The sequence below is a fragment of the Orussus abietinus genome, unplaced genomic scaffold (assembly GCF_000612105.2).
Source record: "Orussus abietinus isolate OABI.00-Male unplaced genomic scaffold, Oabi_2.0 scaffold179, whole genome shotgun sequence".
Taxonomy (NCBI): Eukaryota; Metazoa; Arthropoda; class Insecta; order Hymenoptera; family Orussidae; genus Orussus; species Orussus abietinus.
Window position 1 is genome coordinate 142,290 of NW_019394334.1, and position 14,074 is coordinate 156,363.

A 14,074-nucleotide genomic window follows, 5' to 3' on the forward strand; every position below is an offset into this window, starting at 1 on the left:
CTAACGATGTTTCATGCAGCACATAAGGCGCGACCAAAATCGGAACACTTAGAGCCCCCCAGACATCCGGAAATAGCTCCCCAGCCGTCCACATCGCATTCCATGGGCAATTTAATATCCGTTCCGAAACAGGCTACGTACCAAGAGCGTTTGGTCGATTGGGACGTTGGCTATGTGCAACCAGGTGCGAGGGCATCCCAAATTCAACATTCTAAGTCTCAGTATTTTAATCATTACCAATCTCCTAGCCATTCCTATCAATCTCAACATGTAGGAGCGCAGCAAAGTTTGAACCCTTGTTCTCAGAACAGAACACTCGTACGACAGGGTATTAATAATTCGTGTCTCGCTATGTATCCTATCGATGAAACGTCAGTCCACGAATACGCAGCGCCAGGGGGATACTGGACCAACAATCGCCCGATTCCTGTGATTCAGGAACCTAATCAAATGTTCCTAACTATTCCGAGCCACGTAGAGCGTTATCCTCCGTATCCTGTGAGAAGCCGAGTTCAGGCACAAACTCCTATCGCTCCGCAATACGGTTATTACAACAAAGACAAGACTGAGTTAATATTTCCAACAAGAAATCAGTCTCACGATGGCTTAAATTCTGCCGATATCGAGTACGGTGTCAGTAATAAATGTTGCGCTGCGCAAGCTGCTTCGTTCGAAGCCGAACCATCCATTCCATACATCGACCAGTCGGATGAAAGTCAAGAACAACTTGGGCAATTCCGCGAAAGTTCCACTGAAAACCTATTTAGAAATACTACGGGCAAACATGAGGAACGTAATTTTACTTCTAAGCTAAGCAACAGTTGTAACTTACACGTAAACTTAATGGATCGCCCGCACAAGAATACCTGTTTACAAGCGACCTCCACCACGGATGAATCGTGCCAACAAACTTACCTGGCCGATAGTCACGATATTCCGTCAAAGAAACCAGGTGTTACTAATAAAGTAGCAGAGAGTGCAGCAACGTCCGATAACGGGACAGTAACGCACTCATCCAAGGAAGTTGGAACGACAACCACAGAAGACGTCGTACACTCGCATTGTCACTGTCATACCCATAAATGTCCTTGCATTAGAAGGTTAATTCATGAAACCGAGGCGCCGAAGACACACGCAATGGGTAGACCGCCAGTCAGTTCGGACGAAACAGATGCCGAAATAGAACCTACGGATTCGCAAGAAACACACGACGAGAGTAACATGTCCGACAGTGTAGAAAGCCAAAGAGAAGAAATCGTGGCTCCAGATATGATATCTACACCGAAGATGCATACTATAATGCCAGAACTTAATCTAGATTTAAGTGGACTTAATAGCGACGCCTCTAGCGATGAATCAAACGCCGAGAAATGTTGGAAATCGCCTGAAGAGGTGCGCCTAGGATGTGGAAGAGTAGCCGCCTTGGCGAAACACTTTTCCAAGCTTGGCGAAGCTGGTTTAATAAAATTTAAGTCCAACGGATTATCAATGTCCAGACAATTCATGTCGGAACCCGACATTGCGTCTTCTAGGAGAGCAGAAGTGACGATTGGCAGAAAAGGAAATCTTAAGGAGTGTAAGTCGGAGGCTGATCTGCTTACCTCAGAAAAGAGCGTGGCAACTACGCCGGAAAGAGAATGGAGCTTGATTTTAGTGGACATTCAGACGAGGAACGATCCAACATTGTACATTACTACATCAAATGATGGCAGTTCTAAGTTCGACAAAGGCACTAATGTAAAATACAGTGACTTTGACAGGCGTCTCTTCTCCTGTGAGAGATCGGAAGAACAGGTTGACGAGAGCCTAGGGGAACTGAAAAAGAGCAGTTCAAAATTGTCCTTGGCGGAACAAAATGAAATTATCAAACAACTTAAAGAGTTTGCAAATTTAGATAACGTAGATGCGCCACTCTTTATACCAGAAAGCAGGGAGAGAATATATGGAACTATTGGTGACAGACGTGCATCCAACTCCGACAAGGAAACGGTGACAGAGTCAAGTGTCGAGGATGCAAGGTCTAACCTGGTCGAGGTTCCTAGTTTCCCAGCCGTTATTGGCAAGGTTCATTTAGAACATTTTCGAAAACATTCTTTACCAACTATTTTAGGAACTACCATAGATATTGGGTCCAATTTTGAAATCTATGATAAGACCAATAGGCTGGAAAAGTATTGGTCGTTGAAAGACTTGATGTCATCCGACGACACAAAGTTAGATAGCTTGAATAGTGCGGACGATTCACCGAAGTATGTGATATTTCCTTCATGCTCCCGAGTGGTTTCCGCTCCAGAAATCAGAAGTGACGTAAATATCTTTCATATTCGACCTCTGGCGTCCGGATATGCGAACAAAAACCTAACCGTCCATAGCTCGATTTCAATTAACGACGATGATGACGAATATTTAATGGCTAAACGATTTTCAAAATCCGACACGGAGTTATTGGTGTTAAAGGAACAAGAAAGGGAAAGAGAGAGAGAAGAAGAGGTACTTCGAGGTAGGAAATTGGACGAGTTAATTAAATCTAAACCCAGTGGCCAAGAAAAGCCGGGAAATAGTTATACGCCTCGCACCAAATTACCGACTTCGTTTTTAAGAACAAGAAAAATGTCCAGAAGCTGCGAGGAACTTGATAAAATATCGAGGAGTCGAAGTTCTTTTGGAACAAGGAGAAAGACGTACAAATCCTTTGAGAACGTGTCTAAAAGCTGCGACGAACTTGAAGTGGATGATGAACGTCGAAGTACATTTTCTACGTCAACAAAGAAGATCTCGAGATCTTTCGAAAGAATATCGAAGATTGACGAGCACAAAAATCAGTCATCTTTCTCGAACGAGTTTCTTTTAGACATAGAACCAAAAATTCGTAAAAGCACGAATCTCGATGGACCATCATTCACGAAAATTTCAACAAAGAACTCTTCTCAATTTATGGATTGTCAGATTAAACGCTCCGCAAATAGCTGTGATTCAATCGTATTGAGAAGTAACCCTAAAATCGCAAAGCCAATTAGAAAGAGGTCTTTAATAATGAAGAAGAAGTCGAAAAGTGACTTAGACGTTTCGGAACGAAAGCCGACACCGCGATTCGAGCGAGGGGATTGGATCTTTCGAGAATTTCCACCACTGGACGGTGATGATGACTCTCGTAAGCTGGCAGACTATGCAATTAGACTCTTTATTAAACTTGCACTCTGCCTGGTTTAGTTGACATTATGATTTGGTCTTTTCCGAACGTTCAAGATCATTGCAAGTTGAATGTGCAAGCGAAGACTACATTTGATGGGACATCAATTCGTTTTTTTACACGTTGCTCATTTTTATTATGTTATTCGTGGCCACAGCAGTGAGTTGCGTTTTTGGTCTCGCATATTATTACGGTTCATTTTTAACACGATTCCTTTGGAACATAACTCACTCCTAGCTCATACGAATACCGTTCTGTTCGTAGGGTATCATAAACTGACATCGCTGCTTCTCTGTTACTCCATTTACTGTTTGCTTGTGTAAAACCTGTTCTGTATGATTCTATGGAAATGTTATAGATGGATTTTACTAATTCCCCACTTCTGGCGCATATCTTTAAAAATAATAATTGGCATAAGTTGATGCGCGTACGCAACATGTACCCGAAAACATGAAACCAGGGTATACGCGTATCAAACCATACGACAAGAAATTACACGTAAAGTCCATTCGGGTTTGTTAAATGGTTCTAAACGATCTTTCAAAGCCATTTTGAAGCTTATTGAACCTCGAGCCACCATTGGAGAAATAGCATTAACTTTACGAATATTCGTTTGATGATTAGTCATCGACGTGCACTATGTATAAATTAGTAAATGATGTCGTTCCGTTCATAACAGCATGCGTGCACGTTCATTTACATTTCTGCAGCTTTTTAGCATGTTTGAGCATTAACCCATGCATTTTTGTGCATCTTGTGCGACCGCAGGACCCCGTCGCATGAGCGAACGTGATCTTCCGTCACGACTTGGACATGATACAACCCCCCAACAAATTCATAGCAGCAAGTCTGTCCCGGCCCTGCATAGTAAGTAACGCTCACTTTCTGGTCACGAAACATGACTGCCACGGCCTATAGGATAATACACGCTTCAATCATCTAATATAGACAGTATTAAAATGCAATCACCGTCAGGAATCCGTCTAGCATTGTTTGAGGCTTGCTCTCTCAAATTTTGTACATTTCTCTGCACCAATGCTTCCCGACGATGGGTACTTTTTAAGACAGAGAAATTAGCCGAATTGTACATCGTTCTTTACTCGTATAGATGTAGGGACGGAGGGAAAACAGCAACACGAAGTCTTCAATCCTGGGTACAGCAGAGCATCATCCAGCAACAGTGTTACTCCTCCGGTTCAGCCACCTCCGATGCCAGCAATAAACGGAGCAACTTCATTGCGCTCAAGGTCTGTATTAAACAACATGACTAAAATAGACAAAATGCCTTTTATTTGAAAAAAATGGTCCAAGCTGAATAGTATAAACAGTGCCATAACTAGGCAGGTGCAACGGGTGCATTCACATAATGTCCAGACTAGAAGGGGGACCCTGGAAGGGCCGCGATATGTAATAAAAAAAAATATATAAGGGACCCGAAAATGACACCTGGCACAAGACCCTTGAAAAGCAAGTTATAATACTAAGTATAAACGCTGTTTACTTTAGCGAAGACCCGTTCTTTGTTTGGCGCTTCTCTTTTCAAATCTTTCAATTTTTGTTAGAATATTTTTGTAGCTTCGTCACAGAAAATTGTAAAGTATCAGGTATATTTACTTCGGATCAATCCTTTGCAACATTATTTCCCTAAGCTTTCTTATTTTTGTCAACATTTTATTATCCTGGAAGAATACAAATTTATTTTTATCCATGGAATCGTAAATGTTATACTATGTATGGATTGTTTCCACGACTTTTAGGTCAAGTCATAACTTGCACGATCCTATGAGAGTGGGGACTTTGCCACCAACTGGTCTAGTCAGCAGGCAGCAATCGTCTCCTAATTTGACCCCTCATCAGATGCATCCTAGTGTTCAAAACAACATGCAAAGTAACGAAGCTGAACGGTTCTACCAAAATTTAAGCGTCTACAGAAATCAAGACCCAACGATGAAACAACCCAGTCCGCCTCAGTCCATAGATGAAAGGTGAATTTTCCACTGATTGCTTAAGAAAATTTGGATCATTCATTTTTTCAATGCCACCATTCATTGCTATCCTCTTCTTTTCATTCCGTTTGCATCTGTTTTAACACGTTGATTGCCACGGTGGTCACCGGCAACCGATTTGCAATAGTATACTCGTTATTTGTTTTGGCAGTCAACGTAACAATATAGTTCAAAGAGACTAAATACTTATTACCTATTGTAGAAATCCATTGCACACCCAAAAGAGCTTAAGAGGTTCGCAGAGTTCTCTAAATCGGCCGTCTGCCGACATTACTCAGGGAAGGGACAGGCCTATATCAGCGTACATACCACAAAGTCAACAGCAGAGTTATTCGAGTCAGCAGATGCCAGTACAGAGTCCTCCACCAAGATCTCAGTCCTCTCGCGATATAATCCGGCAAGAAGCAAAGCTTCAAGAGATGCAGGAAGAAGTCAGGAGACGCGAATTGCGCGGTGGGGCACCTGCCTTAAACCAATACCGACCAAACGCTTACAATGTACGACCGATGACGGCTTCTCAAGCTGCGAACGCCGTACGTCCCGCGAAACCAATAGGCTCTACACCGAATTTAGGACCTAACTCGCCCACGTATAGTGCAAGGCCTGTTCCGCAAAATTATGGCCATTCGGAACCGCAGTACAATCAATACCAATTGGCAAACCAGTTTGGTAAGCCCCAGCAAGTCCCTAGCCAATACGCAATGATACCTAAAAGCAAAAGCGATACACTTCGAGGTCACGGAACGCCTATCGAACCAGGTAGAGATGTGGCGGTTCAAGATATTGGACGACCGGAACAGAACCGGCAATTTGGAAATCCTTCAAACGGTACACAGTATTCTAACGGGCTCTTAGACTCGAGAAATGGCCAATACTCGTCGGATGGCCCTCCGAATCGTACGCAGAATGGAGGTGATGCTTCCACGGAAAACCCGCCAGCACGTCCATTGCTCCCAGAAGATGGTTATAGAGAAAGTCCACCTCCACCACCACCTAATACCTCGACACATCCTTTGTACAATAAACAGCCTGACTCTAGGTAAGACAGTTTTTATCGCCTGAAAATCGTTTAATATTTATCGATAATATTTGTTTTCTTCAAGATAAAATCGATATATCTTTGGCTTGACTTTTAATATAATTTGTAGTTATAAAACTGTTTAGTATGAAATCGATTAAACAATCTGACATACAGGTATACCGCAAGTATGCAAGATCCTCCTCGAGGCGGCTACTATCCAGCAACCGGTTCAACCCAACAGCCTCGACAGTACCAATACAGTGCAACGAATCCTTGGCAACGAGAGGAAAGAGAAAAGGTCAGTTCGGTCACTTTAGTGTCACCAAGACGTGTATCGCGTGTAACGGAAGTGGTATATCTCGAAACTAATGGAATTGCGCATTTTATAGGAACAAGCGCGAAGAAGAGAAGCAGCCAGACAGTGGCGTGATCAACAAATTGCGCAGTTAAGCACCTTGCCTAATAGAACACCGCAACAGGAGGAGCAATTGCGAGCACTGCAGCTAGAGAGGGATTTCCAAAAGAGAGCCGAGGAAGTCGCTAATCAGCAAGATGACGACGAGGAAAGCAACGATCTTGATAACGAGAGTGCCCAACGAGTTCAGGGACTGTTGCGCATGGCTGCGACTCAGGACAGAAGTACCAATCAAATAAACCAACAACAGACTTTGTCGAGAACGAGTGCTGGTAACCAATCTATTCGAGGAACCCTCTCGCCCCAACCTGTAGGAAGCCAATTGCAATCCACAAATATTCCCATGCACACAGTAACGAGCCAACAGGGATTATCGAGTACGGCGGGCAATTACACCAGCCAGAACGACACACCAAGCCTACATTCACAGCAGAACCAAAGTCAAAATAATGCTGGCCAAGCACCTTTGTCTCCTTCATATGGACCGAATTTAGGCCAGCTGGGAACTAGTCAAAAACCATGTCCTGCAAATTCGAGTCAGACAAACGACGACAGAGAGAGACAGCGCAGAATGGACGAGCTTAAGAGGAAGCAAGCTGAATTTGACGAGGGTCAAAGGAAGAGAGAGGAAGAAGTCAGACAACAGCAACAGTTGCAGATTCATCAACAACAAATGCAACAGTTGTACCAAAAGCAACAACAGCAGCATCAATCCAATCTCAGAAACCAACAGCAGTTACATCCTGGCATGCTAAGGCTGGATAATCTCGTCATAAATGGCCCCAGCTCTCCTCCTTGTAAGTTTTTTGAACATACTCTGCGATATTGCAATCCCTATTATTTTTGGTGATGGTGAATCAAATTATGGTTATTTATTAAACCATTTGTCCTTAGCTTCCCAGAATGGTAGTAACGAAGCACCTCTTCCACCTGAACGAGGATCTAGCTATGCGGTAATGTCTCAACAAAGCGCGTTGAGATCGAATGGTTCTACTGCATCAACCGTACCTGTTACCTCGCATCAAACAACGATGATCAAAAGAGTCTCTTTCCATGATCCTAATGCTAATACCGAATCAGTATCCCGCACCGTACCCTCTATGACCTCAAGTAATCCATCGACCATAACTATGGATACTATTCGAGAGGATCCGAACGTAAGTGACGAATCATTTTTTTCCGCGCAATCTCTTTTATATAACTACATAAATTTGGTCATTATATTTTAACCCTTTGCGGTCCGAGTTTCTGAAATTGCCTTGTAATTGTCGAGTCAGGCTCGTCTTAGGACCGCAAAGGGTTAAATAGCCAAAAGTATTTATTTCCGACATATTTATGTTATTTTGGTAGCGGAAAAACAAATTTTAAAACACTTTATGGGTTTCTTATTCGATACTATTTACGCGAATGGAAATTCAATATGTTAACGTAACTATGACAGCAAAAATTCGAGTGCAATATAACATGGTTACTAAAGGCACAGTGAAATGCTTTGTACCACTTTTAAGAATATTATTAAAAATATGAATATTTTGTCAAAATGCATCCAATGGCAGGTATCCAAATAAGGTATACACTATAAAATTGCAAAACTCTGCTGTGGCCATACATGTCATCTACATCCATCATTGCATGACAATTCAGGAACCGTTTAACATCAATGACATGTAATGTCTCGTCTATGCCATCAAGTATTTTTGCTCGAATGAAATTTACATGTGATATAAGCACTGTATGTTTATTAATGTGTAAAGTGTGCCATGCATCGTTCGAAATGTTAATGTATTTCTACATTGTACATACAAGTATAGTGTGATTTTTTATGACTGTATTCAAATATATATTGCGACAATAATTACGTGCTTTTACGAATGTTACATATTTTCCTAAGAAACGTGTATTAAATCATACGCTTTCATTTCATTTCTAGAACTTTATAAACGATGCTGAAACTCTACTGGCCTCTCCAAAAACTCCGGAAGGTCCTGGAGGTACATTTACGGGAACTACACCAGGTGTGATCGGGGCTCAGGAAGTTTACAAGTATGTATGAGTAATCATTGAATAATTATTATTTCATTGTTCTCGTTTCATTATTTCAGTCTATGTTAACTATTGTACTAACTTATAGGGATCCAAGACAGAAGCGTCTGGCCGAAAAACAGAAGCAACAGAATTCGCAAATGGGTGCAGTACCAGAAAAGTTAAGTTTTAAGGAAAAAATGAAAATGTTTGCAATGGAAACAGGGGAGGATGGGACGCCGAGAGATAAAGTAAAGATTAGTCGAGCTCAGCGAGAAATCGATAATATAGGCAACCCCATGAGTCCTAACAACAACAACAACAACAACAACAATAACAACAATAACAGAAGTTAATTATTCAATGGTGGATTTTTGTGGTAGAAAAAAAATCAATACGATACCAGATACTCACTAATAAATGTTAAGTAATTGAGCTGTTTAGTCTTGCTACAAGTTTTGTAGTAGACCGACATTACATTACTAGTGGCATTTCGTTAATCCGAGTTATTGCAGTATTTGTTTACACAATTTAAGTTGAATATATCATGTCCTTTAGTGACATTAGCAAATACATTTTATTGGAGTGATACTCATTGACAGACAGGTAATTTTTCGTTGAAAAAGTAGAGAAGATGTTGATCATTTTATGCGAAATGTTTATATAAGCGATATATTTTCAATTTCCATAAAATAATCACGACATTCCTCAAGGTTGTACATAGAAGATGCTGGACAAGACTATTAGTTGCTTTTATTGTTGTTCGATATTTATGTTATAAAAGTATAAATGTTTTTAATTGAGCTATCTCAATAACTACAAATGTGTCTTGTAACGGCGTGGCAGCTCCAAACTATTGTACAATATATATTTACGAATGTGTATATGTCTCTACATAATGTTAAAGTAGATCGTTGATAATGAAAAATCTTATGTGTATAGCATTTTTCAGAAATAATTTAATTCCACAGCTAGGAACATCATTCGAGAAACGATTTTAAGTTTTATATACCAACTATACCATGTCCTAAGGATTATTATCGTTTGGGACCAGAAAATTATCACTCGCCGTTTATCCATGTATTGTGTAAAATTATGGATTTTCACCGTGTTTTTCCAAATCAGAAAATACTTCGAGTTTAATCAAAGTATTAAAAATATTACTGTTCTCACAACGACTTCTATGACGAGCGTAATTATGATTTCAAAATATGATTTTACATACTGCGGTGAAACAATAATCAAATTATTTAAGATATAGCATGTAGTATATATACATATATATATAGTATACATATACGTGTATTGTTATCTAATCGAAATTAAGAAAATGAAGGCATACAAATATTATTATACATATACATAAGTATCTTAGATTAGGAATGATAAGGGATCACTAGGGCAGCGCTCTGAAGAGTTCAATGCCCGATTTAAGAACAAAGCATAGCAATATTAGTGGTTAAACGATGAAGATATTAATCATTAACCTGCAGATAATAGAGTCCTACTTAGAAACGTCACAAACAGTTGGCAGCTAACATTCGTGTTTATTTCAATACGTATACACGGACCGGTATACATTCCTTACAACTGAAGGGAATTTAAGGTATTTAATGTTCCACGAATTTTACATTCTTTATAAAAAATTAACTTTGGCATAGTTGAGTCAAACCGTTTTATTAATTTTTTTTTTACTTGAATAAATGCCTGTACCGGATTATCCACCGACGGATGTATTATCAAGAGGGAAAAATACTGCATTATTCCTGATTATTTTCCTTGTATTTTTCTTTATACTATAACGGAACATTTAAACATCGTGTAGATGTATCTTCGATATTATATGTGATATAAAGTAGGCCTTCCTCTGCAAATGCGAAAATTCATGTAGATTAAATGTAATGTAGATACACGTTCGCGTGAAGATGTCGAGTCAAATTTTTAGAAGATTTAATCGTTATTCATACGAAACTTCAGTATTTCGGGCCTATCTAACAAGAGCCTACGAAACGTCGGTCGACCGAGACTTCGGTCATTTCCCAGAAGTTAAAAATGCACTTACACCTGTAAAAGTATTTTTATTCTTTATTTATTTTATTTTCGTATCATTTCATCTTGCAACCAATAGTGGTATAGCGAACAGCTTGTTAAATTGTACGTTATAACGCAATCGAACACAGTCTGCGTCTCAGACCAAATCTTAGAAACGAACGCGGACAGGATTTAATATGCCGTAGATTTTATCCTGTAGTTTAAAACGACGTACTATTGTTAAAGTACGTTTCTTTTATTGTCATACCCTTTTGTATATCTTAGCACTGTTCACCTCGTAAATGTGTAGGAACTAAAAGGATTGTTTCAGAAGATGATCGAGCGTACCTACGACCATAAGTTCGTGACCTAAATGTTGGTTGAATTAGCGAATGAGAAAGAAAGTTCCCTCCTTATTGTGTATAGCAAGTGTACTTGCACTATATTTTGTAACACTATTTCAATTGTCCCATCGTGTCGGTGTCGAATTCTTCTTGAATCAATCGAACGACTTCGTGACCATCAACGTCATTACATTGCTATATTTTACCTATATTATTACTGTACTTTAGAAATCACACTATATTTTTTAATTATTGTATCATGTCATATATTACCGAGATATACTATTGACGAGAAATAAATGTCACTATATTAATGAAGGACTATGTTTATTCGACGGTTCATCGCGATATTTATCACGATATGCATCGTCGTGGTTGAATTAATTTTCATTATACCATGACCGATTTCAAATTTCCCACTCGTCAGAGCTGTCGATTCGTTAAGATCTGATCCCGCAGTTAAAGTGAACCGGAGTTTAATTGGTTTACAAGAGGTTAAAACCTGGTGTAAACAAGTTAAACTTTGATTAACTCGAGTTGTGGAATCGGAACGAATGCCTGTGTCCACAAACTAGAACCACAGAAATATATAGTAAACTGGAATGCTCATGACGCTTTAGAAACACGGCGTGCTTTGCCCAGAGAGAGATAGATTTGGCTGTCTCTGCATCTTTGTCACACAAGTTCAGTAAGCATTGGTGCGATGAAGATACGCGATGGACGGCTCTCCATCATTGTCACCCTCAGAGAAAATATACTTGCCTTTGTTTAAACTAGTTTAAGCGATGCGTACGCATTATTTGTACAGTCCGAAAGGAAAGTTCAGGGGAATGCAGGGAAGTGATAGTGCAAACCTTATCAGTAGGACAATAGTTTGACTGAATGTCATATTTCTGTATAGTAAAATCATGCAGTACGTTTCGCATTATTTACGTTTGATTTTTGTATTTCGTAATTAATTATCTAAGGATAGTTCTCATGAAGAAAAAATTTGTAATAGGGCTGTACACCTAGTAGTGGGGATGACTTCAAGGGCAGCTCGAGCCGAACCCGCTGGTAGCGTTCCAGTTTACTATATATTTCAGTGACTAGATTCATGGACCTAAGAATATATGGACGGAGCCCAAAGTCCCATCTCAAACGAAGGGGGCAAGCCAACGCGTAGGAAAGGGAGGGGTATATTGGTGCTACTTGTTCAGCCTCTTGATTGGTTCAGCTGGCTGATGGCTCGTATGAACACATTACGTTTATGGATTGGCTCTAGAAAGTGGCGCGTAATTTTGAAAGCAATTTCGATTACTTTTTATAATACATGAGTTATAAGTTAAAATATTCTACCCGGTGAAACAGAAGTTTCTTGATCAACATTTTTCTTTCTAGGTGAAACTGATATAAAAAATCATGATGAGTTAATGAAATAAAATGTTGAATAACATTTATCTGCGTAACCAAATCTCAGCCAATCAGGAAGCTAAGATTTTAGACCCACTCTCATTACCTTAGTATTATTCGTACGTGTTCCCCCCTTACTTACTCTGGCACACACCCTCTAGCTTGGGCTCCGTCCATATATTCTTACGTCCATGCTACAAACTTTACAAATGAACATTTTTTTAATCACTCAAGTCGGGTCACAACTCGAATTAATCAGACTTTAACTGGTTTACAGCAGGTTGAACCGGGTGTAAACCAGTTAAACTTCGGTTAACTTGACGGTGGAACCGGACCTAAAGCACGCAAGATTTGGCGGCAAATTCAAATTTGAATACTCATTAACATTCGTTCATCCGCAATTTTGCGATAGAAACGGTTTTACAATTGTCAGTTGTTTTTACATTACACATTTACTTTTAATATTAACATCTAATGACAGTTACTTTTTGTTTGCAAATCTAGATATGAATTAGCAGCGACCGGTTGCTTAATCAATACTGCATCCTCCGGATACGTACATATATACGTATGTCGTATGTGTGTACGTCGGAATGGAACAGGAATTCCGACTGAACGTAAGGAACGCCGAACGCGAATCCCCCACCACCAATAAACGGCCATGTCGACGGCAACAGAGCTGGGCGATCTGAGATCTCGGGCAGTCTCGGTCAGTCTCACTACATAACTGGCTACGTACGAGTGATCGCGTCTATGCAATTGCAAATTTTGAAACCGAGTTTTCTGGACATCTTAACTGCTTCATAAATACATTCGGCCAAAAAGGATCGCTCATCGAGTCCGTGCCATTCGCGTGGACGACGCGAGCCCAGGGCAAGCGAATTTTATTCCATTATTTGCTGAACGAACATTCCACGGAAATCTGAGGCGCCGCAACGAGGACTCTTTTCCAAACCCGTACGGAGACCGTTTGGCACTACGACGGAGGTAAGACACCCACCGCTTACTCGATCAGTCACGTTTTCTACATTTTACCGGTTCAGTAGTTTTTAAGAATGTTTGACATACCAAATGTATCATGCAGTATACGTAAGGCGTAGCGAGTGCGACATTTTGCCGGCATCGTGGGCTTGACTGCCTAGCGGAAAAGGCGTTTCAATGCGTATGTACACAAATGCGTCACGAAAATGCTGCGACGTTCGGAACGTCTATGATCGTTTAGTGTCGGTCACTGTAGGTATGGCCCGCTTGGGCGATTAAGAATGGTCCATGTGCCTCATTGGCTAATCGTTCCCATAGCGTAAATAATATACGGACATTGTAGGACGCTCTTGGGTGTCGAGCCGTTTGACCAGCCAGCCGGCAAACCGGTTCGCTTCTTGGAAGACGATAATGGCCAGCTTCGCGAAATGGCATCCTTCGAGCTCCGATGGCGAATCGGTACTTGAAATGTTCCAACTTCCGTTGACTTTATTTTGCGAATTGTTGGTCTTATATTAATCCTGAAATCGACTAACGGTAAATATTTTTTTTATTTAAGGAGGTACATACAGTATTGAGTAATAATAACCGGATTTTTTTTATAGATAAAATGAAAGGAAAAAATCGTTTCTGAAAAATGTGTAGTCGATTAATGTTTTTCTTGATAAAAAT

The 14,074-nt window shown here is 40.2% G+C and overlaps 2 protein-coding genes across 7 annotated transcripts in view; both read left to right on the forward strand.

Annotated features, from left to right (window-relative positions):
- Positions 1-11,343, forward strand: part of LOC105698895 (afadin) — a 136,398-nt gene extending 125,055 nt beyond the window's left edge. For 3 of the 6 annotated variants that reach the window (XM_012423521.1, XM_012423518.2, XM_012423520.1), the window contains exons 17-26: positions 20-184; positions 3,959-4,057; positions 4,299-4,437; positions 4,948-5,175; positions 5,399-6,235; positions 6,392-6,515; positions 6,607-7,429; positions 7,527-7,789; positions 8,563-8,675; positions 8,764-11,343. In XM_012423521.1, coding sequence (XP_012278944.1) covers positions 20-184; positions 3,959-4,057; positions 4,299-4,437; positions 4,948-5,175; positions 5,399-6,235; positions 6,392-6,515; positions 6,607-7,429; positions 7,527-7,789; positions 8,563-8,675; positions 8,764-9,010 — 3,038 coding nt within the window. In that variant the 3' untranslated portion in view covers positions 9,011-11,343. Of the gene's footprint in view, positions 1-19; positions 2,796-2,879; positions 3,152-3,958; positions 4,058-4,298; positions 4,438-4,947; positions 5,176-5,398; positions 6,236-6,391; positions 6,516-6,606; positions 7,430-7,526; positions 7,790-8,562; positions 8,676-8,763 lie in introns of all 6 variants that reach the window. The other 3 variants (XM_023431810.1, XM_012423519.2, XM_012423522.2) reach the window with 3 other exon arrangements.
- Positions 11,344-13,115: 1,772 nt separating this feature from the next.
- LOC105698891 (glutamate synthase [NADH], amyloplastic) overlaps positions 13,116-14,074 on the forward strand; it is a 33,437-nt gene continuing 32,478 nt past the window's right edge. The window contains exon 1 of the mRNA XM_023431812.1: positions 13,116-13,408. The gene's annotated coding sequence lies outside the window, so the exon portion shown is untranslated. The remainder of the gene's footprint in view (positions 13,409-14,074) is intronic.